Source organism: Antennarius striatus, chromosome 18 (genome assembly GCF_040054535.1).
Source record: "Antennarius striatus isolate MH-2024 chromosome 18, ASM4005453v1, whole genome shotgun sequence".
In the NCBI taxonomy this organism is placed as follows: domain Eukaryota; kingdom Metazoa; phylum Chordata; class Actinopteri; order Lophiiformes; family Antennariidae; genus Antennarius; species Antennarius striatus.
In genome coordinates, this window is record NC_090793.1 from 5095247 (window position 1) to 5111459 (window position 16213).

The following is a 16213-nucleotide window of genomic DNA, read 5'->3' on the forward strand; positions in this document are numbered from 1 at the left end:
TATTCAGCCCAAAAAGTTCAACTTTGGTCTCATCTGACCAGAGCACCTTGTTCCACATGTCATCTGTGTCTCCCATGTGGCTTCTTGCAAACTCCAAATGGTTTTTTTTTATGGTTTTCTTTCAGAAATGGCTTTCCTCTTGCCACTCTTCCATAAAGGACAGATTTATGCAGAGTACGACTAATAGCTGTCTTATGGACCGATTGTCCCACCTCAGCTGTGTATGTCAGCAGGTCATCCAGCATGATCATGGGCTTCTTGGTTGCTTCTCTGCTTAGTTTCCTCCTTGTTTGGTTAGAGGTTAGAGGGACGGCCAGGTCTTGGTAGGTTTGCAGTGTTTTTATGCTCTTTCCATTTTGATATTATTGCATTCACAGTGCTCCGGGAGACGTTTAAATAATGTGAGATCTTCTTGTATCCCATTCCTGCTTTGAACTTTTCCACAACTCTATCCCGGACCTGCCTGGTGTGTTTTTTGCTTTTCATTATGCTGTTCCTTTCACAGACGTCTGAGACCATCACAGAGCAGGTGCATTTAAAACTGAGACCAAATGACACATAGATGCACTCTGTTTGTCATTGTTAGTCATTTAGGTCAACGTTGGATCAATCAGAAGTCATCAGGGAACTTCTGGAGTCAGCTGAGCTGAGAGAACAGGGGGCCAATACTTTTGCACGTCCTACTTTTCAGTTTGTATTTGTAAACACAATATAAAATGTTGAATAAATTTGGTTCCACTTCATGATTGTGTCTCACATGTTGTTGATTCTTAAAAAATATTTCCAGTTTGTTATCTTTAAGTTTGAAGCCTGAAATGTGGCAAAATGTCAAAAACTTCTTGGGGGGCCAATACTTTTTTAAGGCATTGTATGCCATCCTTGATGTTAACTTGGGCAATTGGCTTGGAGTTGGTCTCTAGGGTTGTCTTCCACATTCCCATTGAGTTCCTGATGAAGACTCTTAGTGTCCTGTTGATCTTATACAGTTCCAGACATTCCAGTATCCACGTGTGTGGCATTGAATTATACTGTAGGCTTTCTGGTAGTCAATCCAAGCGGTGCACAGGCTAGTCTGCCTGTTCTTACAGTCTCTGTGTACTGCTCTGTCCAACAGTAGCTGCTGCTTGGCTCCCCTTGTGTTACTGAGAACTCATTTCTGTGCCCTGCTCATATATTGAACCATGTGCCTACTCATCTTAGCCTCCATGATGCCTGACAGGAGCTTCCATATTGTACAGAGACAGGTTAATGGCCGATAGTTGGATGGAATGGATCCCTTCTGTGGGTCTTTCATGATCAGGACTATTCTGGTTGCGTCCCATCCCTTAGCAGCTGGTTCATCTGTGCTACTAGATGCTCTTGGAGTGCTGTCAGCTTCTTTAGCCAGTATGTATGGATCATATTGAGGTGCTGACCAACTCTTCATCTTTGACACTCTTTCTTGGATCTCTGCCCTTGAGATGGTTACTGGTTCTTGTTCTGGGTGGCTGCTGTGGTCAGTCCTCAGGTCCATTAACCACTGGGCATCGGTGTTGTGGGATGTTTCTCTTTCCCATATGCCCTTCCAATATTTCTCCACCTCAGCTCTTGGTGGGTCTGACCGGTTGCTGTTATTTCCCTGCCACTGAGAGTATACCTTTGCTGGTTGAGTGGAGAACATCTTGTTTATTCTCCTGGCCTCTATCTCCTTGGTGTATCTCTTCAGTCGGGTAGCCAGAGCTGTTAGTCTCTGCTTGGCAGTTTCAGGTGCTTCAGGTATGGAGAGCTTGTTGTATTTCCTGGGTACCCCTTTATTCACCATGTTTCCTTTCTGCAGCTCTGATAGCTGGCTAATTTCTCTCCATTTCGCCTTTATCTTGGCCTCTAATTGTCTATTCCATTGTTATGCCCTGTACAGATGTTATATCCCAGCATCTCAAGGATTACTGTTGCTCTACTGTGAATCAGCTTGTTGGTCTCAGTTATGTTCCCTGTGGCGATGGTTCTTATTGCAGTATTCACATCTTCTAGTAGATCTTCTGAAGGTACTTGATAACACAGCTTCGGTATTTGTCTCCAGGTTTCCAGTTGGGTCATGATCTCCCTTCTTAGGTCAGCAGCTCGTCTATTGAGGCTGTCTATGTCTCTTGGGGCTTGGTACCCAATCTCGGATTGTGAGGGAGATGGTGAAATACCCCAGCTGACCTTGTCCTGGCTCCCCCTTGCCATAGCATTGTTGTAGTATTTCATCAATCTCTAGTTGTGATAGCAGTTATTGGTTACGGATGTTGGAACACTGGGCAAACAGCTGTTTTTTTGTTAGCCCTGATTGTGAGTTTCGAAGCATCCATTGGTCCCACATCCACCTCATATATCCCCTCTCTCTGGGATTACTCATATAGTAGCATTCCAACAACTCCATATTGAGGTAGGCTGGTATAGCATACCGGCTCACAAAACAAATCGTTTTTTTTTGTTGTTGTTTTTTTGTTTTTTTTTCAGATGCTCCAGACATGTTGTTACAGCAACTTCTGAACAATGAGCAGCAGACCAGAGTTTTAAACCATTCTCTGAAGGGTACTCAGACCGACCTCCTACACAATGTCTGGAAAACGATTACAATATTTCAGTATCACCTAAAGCTTTCTCCTTCTGCCGAACAGCCTTACCCACAGCCCAAAGCAAACAAGGACCTCTAAGGGGACAAGCAACAGCTATATGCCAAAGTCCCCGCTCCACACACTGTTACCAATTGAGCAGCAGACCAGAGTTTTAAACCATTCTCTGAAGGGTACTCAGACCGACCTCCTACACAATGTCTGGAAAACGATTACAATATTTCAGTATCACCTAAAGCTTTCTCCTTCTGCCGAACAGCCTTACCCACAGCCCAAAGCAAACAAGGACCTCTAAGGGGACAAGCAACAGCTATATGCCAAAGTCCCCGCTCCACACACTGTTACCAATTATTATTAGATATTAGAGCTTGAGGAAGTCTGCCATCAGGAAAACTATTTTCAATCTCCCGGGAAGACCCCTCAGAGCAGTGAGGAAGAGGAGGAAATCAATTTTCAGATTCTGTACTCTGTAGCCCCTCCCCAGGGATCTGATTCAATTCCAGTTTCCACTCCTCCCCAGGAAGCTGAACCGTTTCCGGATTTCACTGTTCCTTCCATCCCTTCCACCCCCCTAGTTAGTGCGCAAAGTGCAGATATGAATGACAAAGACACCACACAGCAAGATCAATTCAACAACAAATCAAGTAGGGCACACAAAACATTGCTCTATATTTTAGCGTCAAATCATGAGAAACCTCAAAAATCTGGTAGAAAGAGCAATCCAAGAGTTTAGGCTTAACAATATGATACAGTTGGAGTGATAACTGAAAATGCCCAGAGATGCACCGGCATCATTTATGAAAACGACAACGAAGCCCGCATATCCCCGTCACCTTCAGCGACATCCCCAAATTTGTGATTGTGACACGTAAAATAGTAGTGCTGTACAAAGGTGCAGGCCAACGTCCCCTCTCACGGTTTGAGACACATTCTCCCAGATCAGAAGATCCAATATAGCACAATATATCGACGTTGTATCAAGTATTACTACGGAGTTCAAAACATTGGAGGTTTTATAGGGAGGAGATACATTTATTCATTTGTATAGGTCACTTGTCTAGATCGACCCCGCCTGCATAATCAGACACAAAGAAGAAAGGCCAAAGACAGCAGATGAGTCAGCCTCTGCGATTTACAGAAAAAAATACTCTAAATGCAGACAATAGTCTGCATTTAGGGTATTTTTTCAGTGTGCCTGTATCTCCCAGCATCATGAGCACAAGTGCCCCTGAGCAAGATGTAAAATTTGTCGGGAAGCAGTACTCTGTTACATCCAACCTCTCCCCCGCCAGTGGAACTACACACACAAATTAATATTTTACAGCTTTGAGATATTTGTCAATGACAAACAGGCACACATCCCCTTTCCTTTGTGCACAAACATTTTAAAGGCGTCAAAATGGGTGGCTTATGGTCCAGACTGTGTCACGGCCTTTTTCTCGCATTTCAGGTGACCCCTTTTAGGGGATTCACGTTCATAGCACACAACTCTAGGGAATTGATGGCTACCTGCTCCTTAGCGACACGGCAGAGTTAGCTCTGACATCCTCCATAATCATGCAGGGGGGCAAAGGGCTCTGTTTTGAAGATCCATTTTCAGAATTTCACTTAAAATGCATAGACCCCTGTGCTTTCTGACCACGTGCTAGGTTTAATCAATCGATCCAAGGGGTATTTTTTTCACAAGTTTAGCTTGGACGAGCGGTTAAACTATAAAGGAGCCTACCCCTAGCCCAACAATTAGAGTTCATGACATCCACTGAAAGAAATGAGTTTTACAGCAGGTATGTAGAAGCCAGCTGGGAGGTCCTTGATTTAAAAAAACGTGTTACATTACTGCAGACGTAGACATTCTCTTGACAGGATGAGTCAAATTTAGAGAGTAGATTCTGCGAGATGGGCGTGGACCCTTTTAGCCACATCACCACAGCCTCACTCTGAATGATGGTGTTTGTCACAAATTTTCTGCCTCCTTGCAGCTCAGCCATATTCTCACCCAATAACTTCAGGTATCAGTTTAAAACTTATTCCCAAGCCAGCATCAAATCGCTAGAATGGGTTTCTCAAGCCATGGGCATTTTCACCAGCACACTCTAAACCCAGGGGAAAAACACATCGGCAGGTACTTTTTAGATGGTTACGGCAAGATAAGAGAGTGTTAAGTACGCCTGGGAATTCCTGGAATGCCTTTTCCATGTCTGCCAGAGATGAAGAAATCACATCTTGGTGTAGCGGAATTTCTCAAAATGTCTGATTTTCCGGAGCTCTCTCCCCACAACACGCTCCCTACATCGGCAGGACGGGGGCCTTCAGGCTGAGATACACGGCCAGGGAGGACAATCGCTTATTGCACACCGAGGTCACGCTCTGTATCTGTATGTCAACAGCGCCTATCCTTACCCTCTAGGTCACCCAATCATCTTCCACAGAGAGTTTGATAAACTCTCTGTGGAAACCTACTTTGTCTAATAAGGGCCATCATCTACCTGCCTCGTGGGGTCTATTTACCTCTGCTGCTCTAAAAAACATATAAAGGTAAATCAATGTTTACTCTCTGTCACACCTGTAGACATGTTGGTGCAGGAAACAGAGGTGATGAGGAGGTGATGGACAGGTTTGGTATCCAGGAGAGGAACGCAGAAGAACAGATGGTAGTTGACTTTGCAAAAAGGATGGAAATGGCTATAGTGAATACTTTTTTCCAGAAGAGGCAGGAACATAGGGTGACCTATAAGAGTGGTGGTAGGACCACACAGGTAGACTACATCTTGTGTAGACAGTGTAATCTGAAGGAGATCAGTTACTGCAAAGTAGTTGTAGGAGAGAGTGTAGCCAAACAGCATAGGATGGTGGTATGTAGGATGACTCTGGTGGTGAGGAAGACAAAGTTAAGACAAATTAAGACAGGCTCTGGGTGGTCAGGAGGGGCTTCCAGATGAATAGACAACTACAGCTAATGTTATCAGGGAGACAGGGTAGGAGAGTACTTGATGTGTCATCTGGGGGAAAGTAGATAAGGAGACATGGTGGTGGAATGAGGAGGTACAGGAGTGTATAGAGAGAAAGAGGTTAGCTAAGATGAAGTGGGACACTGAGAGGACTGAGGAGGGTAGACAGGAGTACAGGGAGATGCATCGTAAGGTGAAGGTAGAGGTAGCAAACGCCAAACAAGGGGCTAATGATGACTTGTATGCTAGGTTGGACAGTAAGGAGGCAGAGACTGATCTATACAAGTTGGCAAGACAGAGAGACAGAGATGGGATGGACGTGAAACATGTTAGGGTGATTAAGGATAGGAATGGAAGTCTGTTGACAGGTGCCAGTAGTGTGACGGGAAGATGGAAAGAGTACTTTGAAGAGTTGATGAACATAGAAAATGAGAGAGAACAAAGACTATGAGAGGTGGCTGTTGTGGACCAGGAAGTAGCAAAGATTAGTCAGGATAAAGTGGGGAGGGCATTGAGGAGGATGAAGAGTGGAAAGGCAGTCGGTCGTGATGATATACAGGTACCTGTAGAGGTTTGGAAGTGTCTAGGAGAGGTGGCAGTAGAGTTTCTGACTGGGTTGTTCAACAGGATCTTAGATAGTGAGAAGATGCCTGAGGAATGGAAGAGAAGGGTGCTAGTTTCCATTTTTAAGAACAAGGGAAATGTGCAGAGTTGTGGCAACTACAGATGAATAAAGCTGATGAGCCATACAATGAAGTTATGGGAAAGAGTAGTTGAAGCTAGACTAAGGGCAAAAGTGAGCATTTCTTGAGCAGCAGTATGGTTTCATGCCAAAAAAGAGCACTACAGATGCAGTATTTGCTTTGATGATTTTGATAGAGAAGTACGGAGAATTTCAGACGGAGCTGCATTGTGTTTTTGTAGATCTGGAGAAGGCCTATGAGGGGGTGCCCAGAGAGGAACTGTGGTAGTGTATGAGGAAGTCTGGAGTGGCAGAGAAGTACGTTAGAGCAGTGCAGGACATGTATGACGACTGTAAGACACTTGTGAGGTGTGCTGTAGGTGTGACAGAGGAGTTCAAGGTGGAGGTGGGACTGCATCAGGGATCAGCTCTGAGCCCCTTCTTGTTTGCTATGGTGATGGACAGGCTGACAGACGAAGTTAGAAAGGAATCTCCATGGACTATGATGTTTGCAGATGACATTGTGATCTCCAGTGAGAGCAGGGAACAGGTGGAGGAGAAGCTAGAGAGGTGGAGGTTTGCCCTGGAAAGGAGAGGAATGAAGATTAGCCTCAGTAAGACAGAGTACATATGTGTGAATGAGAGGGACCCAAGTGGAAGTGAGGTTACAGGGAGAAGAGACTAAGAAGGTGGAGGATTTTAAGTACTTAGGGTCAACAGTCCAGAGCAATGGATTGTGTGGAAAAGAGGTGACGAAGCGTGTACAGGCAGGATGGAACAGGTGGAGAAAAGTGTCAGGTATGATGTGTGATAGAAGAGTTTCAGCTAAAATGAAAGGAAAGGCGTACAAAACTGTGGTGAGACCAGCGATGTTGTTTGGTTTTGTGTCATGATTCTCTTCAACTGATATGTTCCCAGTCTGTTATTGTGTGAAGCTCATTATCCCTGGACAGTTCAAGCTGTGGCAGAGGGTGTGGCTGGCTCCTAGCAGCTGACGAGCCACACCAGTGCCCACTCTGCTCATCAGCCTCATCTTAAAAGGCCTGGCCTTTCCCTTGGAGGGTGCCAGATTATTCCGTCCTGTTCTGTGGTGCCAGTGTCGAGTGTTTCCCGCCGTTACCAGTTCTTTACTATGTTTTTTGGAGTTTAGTCGTTTTTGCTCCGCTGATTTTTTTATTTAGCTAACTAGCGTTTTTGTTTAGCCTGAGCAATAAAGCTGTTCAATTTTACTCGTGTGTCAGTCTCTGCTCCTTGGGGTCCAGACTTGAACTACCCGTAACATTTTCAGACAGTGTCACTGAGGAAAAGACATGAGACAGAGCTGGAGGTAGCAGATATGAAGATGCTGAGGTTTTCTTTGGGAGTGACCAGGGTAGATTGGAACAGGAATGAGTACATCAGAGGAACAGCACATGATAGAGGTTTTGGAGATAAAGTCAGAGTGGCCAGACTGAGATGGTTTGGACATGTCCAAGAGAGAGATCCATCCATTTTCTGCTGCAGCGGGTCACGGGGAGCTGGAGCCTATCCCAGCTGGCATAGGGCATGAGGTGGGGGACACTCCGGGCATGAGGCCAGTGCACCGCAGAGCCACACACAAAGACTGACAAGCACGCACACACACACGCACTCCTACAGGCAATTTGGGACCGGCTAATTAACCTAAACCTGAAGGGAAAAGCTGAAAGGAAAAGAAAAAGAGATTAAGAAAGGAAGAAAATAGAGTAAGCACGTTGTTCATATCGATGTCTCAGCAGCTCAATTTACTTTAAAGCTCCATAGAACACCACAGCATCGAGGTGCATTTTCCATAAAACAAGCGTTTATTTGTGACATTGTCAGCACTAAAGAAAATACTGACAATTTGACACCATTGCTTCAGAATCTTTAAAGTATTGTGTTATCATTGAGGTACCATAAATGAAATTGGGTTGTATCATCTCTGGACTCTAAGACATTATTAACAATGTTATTTACGATATATTTTGCTTCTCATTTAACCAACAATTATTTCCATATCTCATTTATGTAAGATGGGCAAAATTAGCACATTTTCTCATTTTTCATTGTGAAGACAAGAGATAGTTAATGTCAAAAGTCCTTATGTTATTGCCACCAAAGTTCAGCTGATGATTTTAAATGAATACATAATTTTTCCATTTGACTTTATATTTTGTCATCCTTTTCTCCAGGTCATAGTTTGGGGAAACTATGGACGCATGGATCGCAAATGCTTCATGGGTGCGGCACAAATCTTATTGGAGGAGTTGGACCTCAGTACAATGGTGATTGGTTGGTACAAGCTTTTCCCCACCTCCTCAATGGTGGACCCAAAAATGGCACCTCTGACCCATCATTCCTCTCAGATGTCCCTGGAAAGCATAATTTTGCCCTGTTGTGAGCGATTTTAGTTATTGTGCAAATTCAAGTAAATTTGTTTTGACTAAGATTCTACTGCTGTTTCAGACAAATCAATTTTTTTTTATACACCCTCTAACTGTGCACCCAGGTCAGCCATGTGATATTGCCACCAGAGGAGATATACTGTATGTCTTCTTTGAGGACACTTTTACTCATCTAACCACTCACTTTTTCAGTTTGGCTCTCATTGGAACTGAATTATTTTCTTTTGGTATTGCATCAGACCATTTTCCAGTACACAAAGGAATCATTTTGGTTTTTGGAAATATGCATCCCTTTGAGATCTCTGAGAAAATCAGTAAGTTCTCTTGGGACCACAACACACAACAGATTCAGTCTTGCTTCAGCTACTCACGTTTTACACAGTCTATGTTTGACTGTCAAGACTGTTTGCTGTATGCCAGTCATCCAATCACAGAGATGACGTGTGTCTTTATATCTTTCTATAGACTGTTTGACATTCTGGCCTCCAGTTTTGCATAGACGCTGCTTGTTCAAATGAACATTTAACTTTTATTTATCATATCCAACCATACCATTTTACTTTGTAATACATTGAATTAAGCTTTATGTTTTTGTTTGACTAAAATATTGAGTCAAGTTTGCACTCTGTGAACAAAATTAAATTAGGCGTAGATATAATCTTTTGGAGGGTTGCATATTTCAATTCTATCTATCTAGAACAGTCCTGGAGTTCTATAACACCAGTTGGTTGTATTTCAGTGAATTTCAGTACCATATAGTTTATATATATATAGAGTTCCTGGACAGATTTATAAAATAAGTAACAAGGATATCCTGAGTTCCCAGCGCCTACATGTCATCGTTGTCCACATGCAATTACTCATAATAGAAGTTGATTTGGTTCTGAGAGGTTATTCATAATTTGAATTGTCATTTTTTATTCAATTTCAACCAATGATTGACATTTGATGTCATTTAAAAGCCATTACTACTCTAAATATGAAAGTAGAATTCCTCAAGACTTACAAAAAATAATAAAAAGGACAAAAAAAGACATAATAAAATACAGGTACAGGTCATTTAGAATTTTTCTTGATTAATATCAATTTAACAAAAACATACATGGAAAAATAATAATTAAGTTTACATCATTTCACTCGACTTCACATGTCTCCTACAAATATTGGACTCTTAAAATAACTAGAAAACCATTAAAAGCACATCATATCATATTACTGTAAAATGAACAAGAATAAAAACACATCATTTTCAAATATGTGCATATTGTTTCAACATCTATTGTTGAGATTTATACGTGATTCACATGATTGCTTTGATTTCAGATTATATATGCTAAGATTTTGCTTCCTATAATTTAATCCCTGAGGAGGTCTAGAAAAAACTGCCAGAAAATCTTGATTAGTTTTTTTAAACACCTCCAAAAACCACATCGAGGCAGCTGTTGTTGTGGATGATCCACTGTACGGTTTTGTAGCATGTAGCATGTAACTTACCTTTAGAGCGAAGGAAGAGGTGGAAGAGGGTTGCATCATCATCAGTGAGAAGCAGTCATCAGAGAGATGGTCACCACTACCACTATCATCACTAGCGTTTGCTTTATCATCCATGATAAACAATAAATATCTAAGGTACAAAGCCCTGTGACACTTTGAGATGTTCATGGAGACAACAACAAGAGGGGGAGACGAGTGTTGGAGTTGCACTTACGCAGGGGTACTGCTCAGCGGGGGTTGTGACAGAAAGGGGAACATGAGTTAAGATCAGATCTAACAAGACATGACAAGACAAGATAGAGTTTTATTTTATTTCTAGAATACACCAAACAGTGACAAAACATAAATAGGACAATCAAAAATAAAACATAAATAAATGCACCGAGCAAAACGGAATAAGGTGACAATGACAGCAACTCAATGAAATTACAACGTAAGACAAAATAGACAAAAAATAAATAAATACGGAGTGTCAATTACTGGTCAGTAAGTATTGCACATGATAATGTCAGTGGGTAATGAATGCTAGCTGTTTATTTGAAGAAATGGAAGGAGTAATATAGTCTGATGGCCAGAGGTAGAAAAGGCATCCTGTGGTGTTCTGTGGTTGTCTTTGGTAACCTCAGCCTGTGACTGACGATACTCCTACAACTTTCCAGAGTGGCATGCAGGGGGTGAGAGATATTCTCTTTGATGCTGAACAGTTTTCTCAGCATCTGCTCTCTGACATCTCTACAAAGGTCTCCAGTTCCACTCCCAGGACAGAGCCAGCCTTTCTGATGAGCTCTGAGAAGTGGTCCTATTATGAAAAACATTTTTTTCAGTCTTCTACATATAGATTGTGGTCTTCCCTTACTCTACCAAATCCTAGAATCTAGAAAACAAAAGCTTCCTGCATCAATTAAAGCAAAATAAATGAGGGAAAAGGTCGGATTAATAACCGCTCCGTGTGTGACGTCAAACCTGAAATGATTGACAGAGTGGTTGACCTATCCTGAATCATATTTGATTGTCCACTCGGATAAGGGCGTAGTCATCCCCGAGGTGGACTTCATGCTCAGGCTACGGTAGCAGTGTGTGGAAATGTCCTGGCTCAGAGCGAAACACTGAAAGTTCCTCACAAGCTGTTGAAGTCAGCTAGCATTTGGTTAATTAGTTAGCTCCATTTTAGTCAGGTGTGTGTGTGTGTCCATATAAGGCGTATCCTCAGCGTCATAGCAAACACATTAACAGTTTTACAGCTGATAATTACTTACTAAATCAGAATAAAAGCAGCTTTAAACAAGGCAGTCGGAGACTGCAACATCCCGCAACACCCCTGAATTCAAAATTTTACCCTGAACTACTTTCATAGATCAAAGCACTGGCTTTGATCTATGGTCTTACTCACACTGGCCTTCTCCCTCGTCTGTCTATCTTAGGCCCCGTCCACACGATGCTGGAACTTTTTGAAAACAGCTTTTTTTTTTTTTTGTGATAGAGGATGACCTCCATCACAGAGGAACGCCGTGAATTTCCGCACATCCCGGTCCTCTCTTCTGTCATTTTCGTAGTTGTTCTGTTGATGGGGATACGTGTAGACGGATATCTTTTTGAAAACGCTGTTGTGTGGACGCGAATTGTTTTCTATGCCGGATGAAAAAAAGTTGTATTTTCTAAAAGTTCCAGCATCATGGGGCCTAAATGAGCTTTTTGTTTCAGTTTTCTATCTGCAACGTTTGCGAAGATATTTGCTGGACTAACGGACAGACGAACGGATGGACGAACACACAAACACTGACAATTACAATACCTGTACATCACCGATTTGAAGCATTTAGGTTCTGAACAAAGCAAAGCACTTTCTGGATCACAAGTCACTCTACATTCTTCACTGCTCACTTATTTTACGGTATTTACATTATTGTGAAGAAGTGTGGGGCATTACTTACAAAATGTACAGTACAATCACCATCCATACTGCGGAAAAGAGCCATAAGAATTGTTCATAACATTGGTTATAGAGATCATACTAATTCATTATTCTTAAAATCAAATATATTGAAATTCATAAAACCTGGTTCATTATCAAACAGCACAAATCATGTATAAAAAACCCCCCAATTTATTTCCTGGAAATATTTTTTTTAAAATTCTTTAAAAGACATGGGGATTACAATCTGAGGGGGGAGCTAAATTTATAACATCAGAAGGCACAAACAACATTAAAATGTTTCAGTGCTTTTGTTTGTGGAGTGAGGCTGTGGAACGGATTGGGTGTGGAGCTCAAGCAACGTTCAAGTATGACCCAGTTTAAAAAGCAGCACAAACACATGGTTTTTAACGGGTACAGGAGGGAAGAAGGACTTTAACAATCAGGTGTTGTCTTAAATTATTTATGTAGTCGTTTATATACACTACATTTTCCCAGCTTATTTTTTTGTAAACATGTGTGTTTATTTTTTTCTTTTTCTGTTTTTACAAATATTTATGCATAACTATATGATTATTAATTAAGTAGTTAAGTAGTTGAGAAGGGGTAGGTTTACATAAGCTTATGCTTCACCCCACTCCTTCTTGGACATGTGGGAATCATCCATCCATCCATTTTCTTTCACCACTTTAACCGATGTCGCAGGTCACGGGATGCTGGAGCTTATCCCAGCTGGCTTAGGGCGTGAGGTGGGGGAAACTCCGGATACAACGACAGTGAACCGCAGAGCCACAGAGAGACAGACAACCACACTCACACTCACACACTACAGGAAATTTGGAACGGCCAATTAACCGAAAGTGCATGTTTATGGAGGTGGGAGGAAGTGGGAGAACCTGGAGAGAACCCACACAGACACAGGGAGAATATGCAAACTCTGCAAGGAACGGGACTCGAACCTGGATCTGCCTTGCTGTGTGGCGACGCACTACCCATTGTACCACTGTGCCGCCCTGAGGGGAATCATTGCTGTCTATTGTTGTTTTGTCTACTTCCAATGGTCTTGTTTGTTTGTCTGTTCAGTCTATTTTGTTGTTTGAATCCCACATGTACAAAATAAAAGCATTTATTCATTCAATAACAATAATAATAATAATGATAATAACAACAACCAATGCAGAGACTGCAACATCCCGCGACACCCCTGAATTCAAAATTTTACCCTGACCTACTTAGGTCAAAGATCAAAGATAATGCTCTGACCTACTTTCATCGATCAAAGCAGCAGCTTTGAACTATGGATTCACTCACACTGGCCTTCTCCCTCGTCTTTCTATCTTATCCGGTTACTGAGTGTACAAAAGTTAAAATTTGACCTTGACCTAGTTTTCTCAAGGTCAAGGTCATCATCTCATTTTCATCCCCTTTGCCGCCAGAGTAATGTGCTTTTTGTTTCACCTTTCTATCTGCAACGGTTGCGAAGACATTGGGTAGACAAAAGGACTAACGAACAAACGGACAAACACACAAACGCTGACAATTACAATACATCACCGCTTTGAAGAAGGATGTAACTAGAACCAAGGCGGTCAGACTGCAACGTCCTGCGACTTACCCTGACCTACTTTCAGGGTAGGTCAGTGTACCCCAAAAGTAGGACCTGACTAGTGCATAGACGAGTGCATATGGAGAAGGCCAGTGTGAGTGAGACCATAGGTCAAAGTTAGTGTATAGCTAGATCAAAGCACTAGATTTGACCCTAGATCAACTAACTTTGATCTAGGGTCTTACTCACACTGGCCTTCTCCCTCGTCTTTCTATCATGTCCAGTTCCTGAGTGTTGAAATTTGACCGTGACCTACTTTTCTCAAGGTCAAGGTCATCAACTCACTTTCATCCCCTTTGCCGCCTGAGTAATGAGGTTTTTGTTTAATCTGTATCTGCTACGGTTGCAAAGATATCGTGGACAAACGAACGAACGGACGGATGGAGGAACGAATGGACGAACACACGAACACTGACAATCGCAATACATCACCGCTTTGAAGCAAGATGTAATAACATGCGCTTTAGTTTAATTGGCCAATCCCAAATTGACCGTAGGTGTGAGTGTGTGCATGCATGCTTGTCTGTGTGTCTGTGTTGCTCCACAGTTTACCCTGCCTCACGCCCTAAGCCAGCTTCAGCTCCCTGTGACCAACGACAGTGGATAAAGAAAATGGATGGATGACAAATGCCTTTATAAGACAGCATGAGCTATATCCTATAATGTCAGTTTAATCTGCAACATTAATTGACAAATGCATCAGTGATACACAGAAATAAATTTTATATTCAAAATTTGTTAACTTCTTTAAGAGATTTTTTTTCTTCTTTCCCAGTACAATAGAATAGATCTGTACAAGACAGTTTAAAAAAAAAAAAGATTTAGAGCAGGATTCCAGAAGATATTTGAATTTCTATCATAATCAATTTCAGTAACTTAAAAATATTTGAAAAATAGAACTGCGTTATTCAGGGGAAAATGTAGGAAATGACAAAGAGATGTTGACTACACTTAGATAAGAAATTAATCATTTATGACTTTTGTATATTAATTATTTTATTTTACCTCATTTATAAAAAAACTGTCAATACTGCCATTAAGGCAATCTAACCATGGCTTAAATATTGTATATATGTTGAAGATATATTGAATTCTTATGCTTAGAAGTTTTGAAAAGAAATAATAGGTGTTTGAAGTGTATTGTGCAAAATGATTTCATGTCAGTTGTTGTGACTGACTTTATCTCCTCTAGAAATAAAATAATTCATTATATGTAAACAGAAACTAGAACATCTTAACCCTGGGCATGGAATTATGTCCAGGTGTCATGTAACCAGTGGTTATGGTCTTTGTTGGAGAATTATAAATTATCAAACCCGTGCCTAACATAACCAGCCCATCAATGTTTCTTTATACATTTTATCAAAATCTAATGAACATATTTATTTTAGCCTTAGTCAATGATTCCTTTTATTTATAAGAGATATTGTTTTTGACATCTGCAAATGAGAAAATTAGGGTTGAGCTGACAGACACAACTTCTTTGCTCATACTGCCACCTACTGTTATTAAGGTTGAAGTACTTTTTTCACAGGGCAGCAGGGTGATTGTATCACAATTTGTGGAATTTACTTTGTCATTGTCAAGATATATTCAAATATCAAATATTTAAATTGTCATGTTTTTTTTTCAAGACATATGTCCATAGTTTCTATGTATGTGTAATATGTCTAACCTGCAGTACCTAGTTGTATCTAAGTACTGATTATAGCTTTTAAAACAAGACCATAAACCATTTCTAAAGAGGTTAGTGTTTTGTGCATGCTGTGAAGTATGGGTTGTCTCTGGTTACAAATGTAGCCTTGCATTACTAAGTGTAACTGTGTTCCGCTGAACTTATATAAATTTTCTTCCTTGATTGGCAATATATAGTAGCAGGATTAAGAGTAATTAATGGTATTTGTTAATGCATCCAAATCGTACAGGTTTTTGATTTCTTTGTTGCCTTTTGTAACAAACAAGTTATTGACATATATAGGCAACATATTCATCAGCAGAAATTAACTCACTCACTTATTGTAGTTTGTAAACTACAAACTACAACTAAATATATTGTAAGTAGAGGCCTTAAACGCAAATATAAATTTTTGACAGGGCTAAAAATGAATAATAAAATAATCAAAATGACACAAAAAGCTTCAATGTCATTTTTTCAATCTATTGCTCCAAGTCATTTACATGTCATATGCGGCTATTTATGTATCCAATATATTATAATTATGTATGTGCATGAACTATACTTGAGTTTTTGTTTGCTATGCTGCCTTTGAGGTTGACTTTCAGCAAACATTTTCTCCCAGTTGCCTCATTAACACACGCACACACCCACCCACCCACACACACCCACCCACCCACACACACTCACACACACACACTGTACTGCCATCACTAAAATATACATGTTTTGCATACTTCCTTATTTTAGAAGCAATGAAGCCTCATTAAGCTTTGCACCGCAGTGAACCGATTGGGATGAAAAGCTTCAATGCTTCATGCGACTTCATCAACCCATCATTAACTATACAGCACATGGACCTCCCGGTTAACTTAATTTTAGAGTGTCATAACT

The 16213-nt window shown here is 41.1% G+C and overlaps 1 protein-coding gene across 1 annotated transcript in view; it reads left to right on the forward strand.

The window, feature by feature from the left end:
* rims4 (regulating synaptic membrane exocytosis 4) overlaps positions 1-8638 on the forward strand; it is a 100105-nt gene extending 91467 nt beyond the window's left edge. Inside the window, exon 6 of the mRNA XM_068340951.1 lies at positions 8420-8638. Within this exon, the coding sequence (XP_068197052.1) occupies positions 8420-8638 (219 nt within the window). The remainder of the gene's footprint in view (positions 1-8419) is intronic.
* Positions 8639-16213: the final 7575 nt, after the last annotated feature.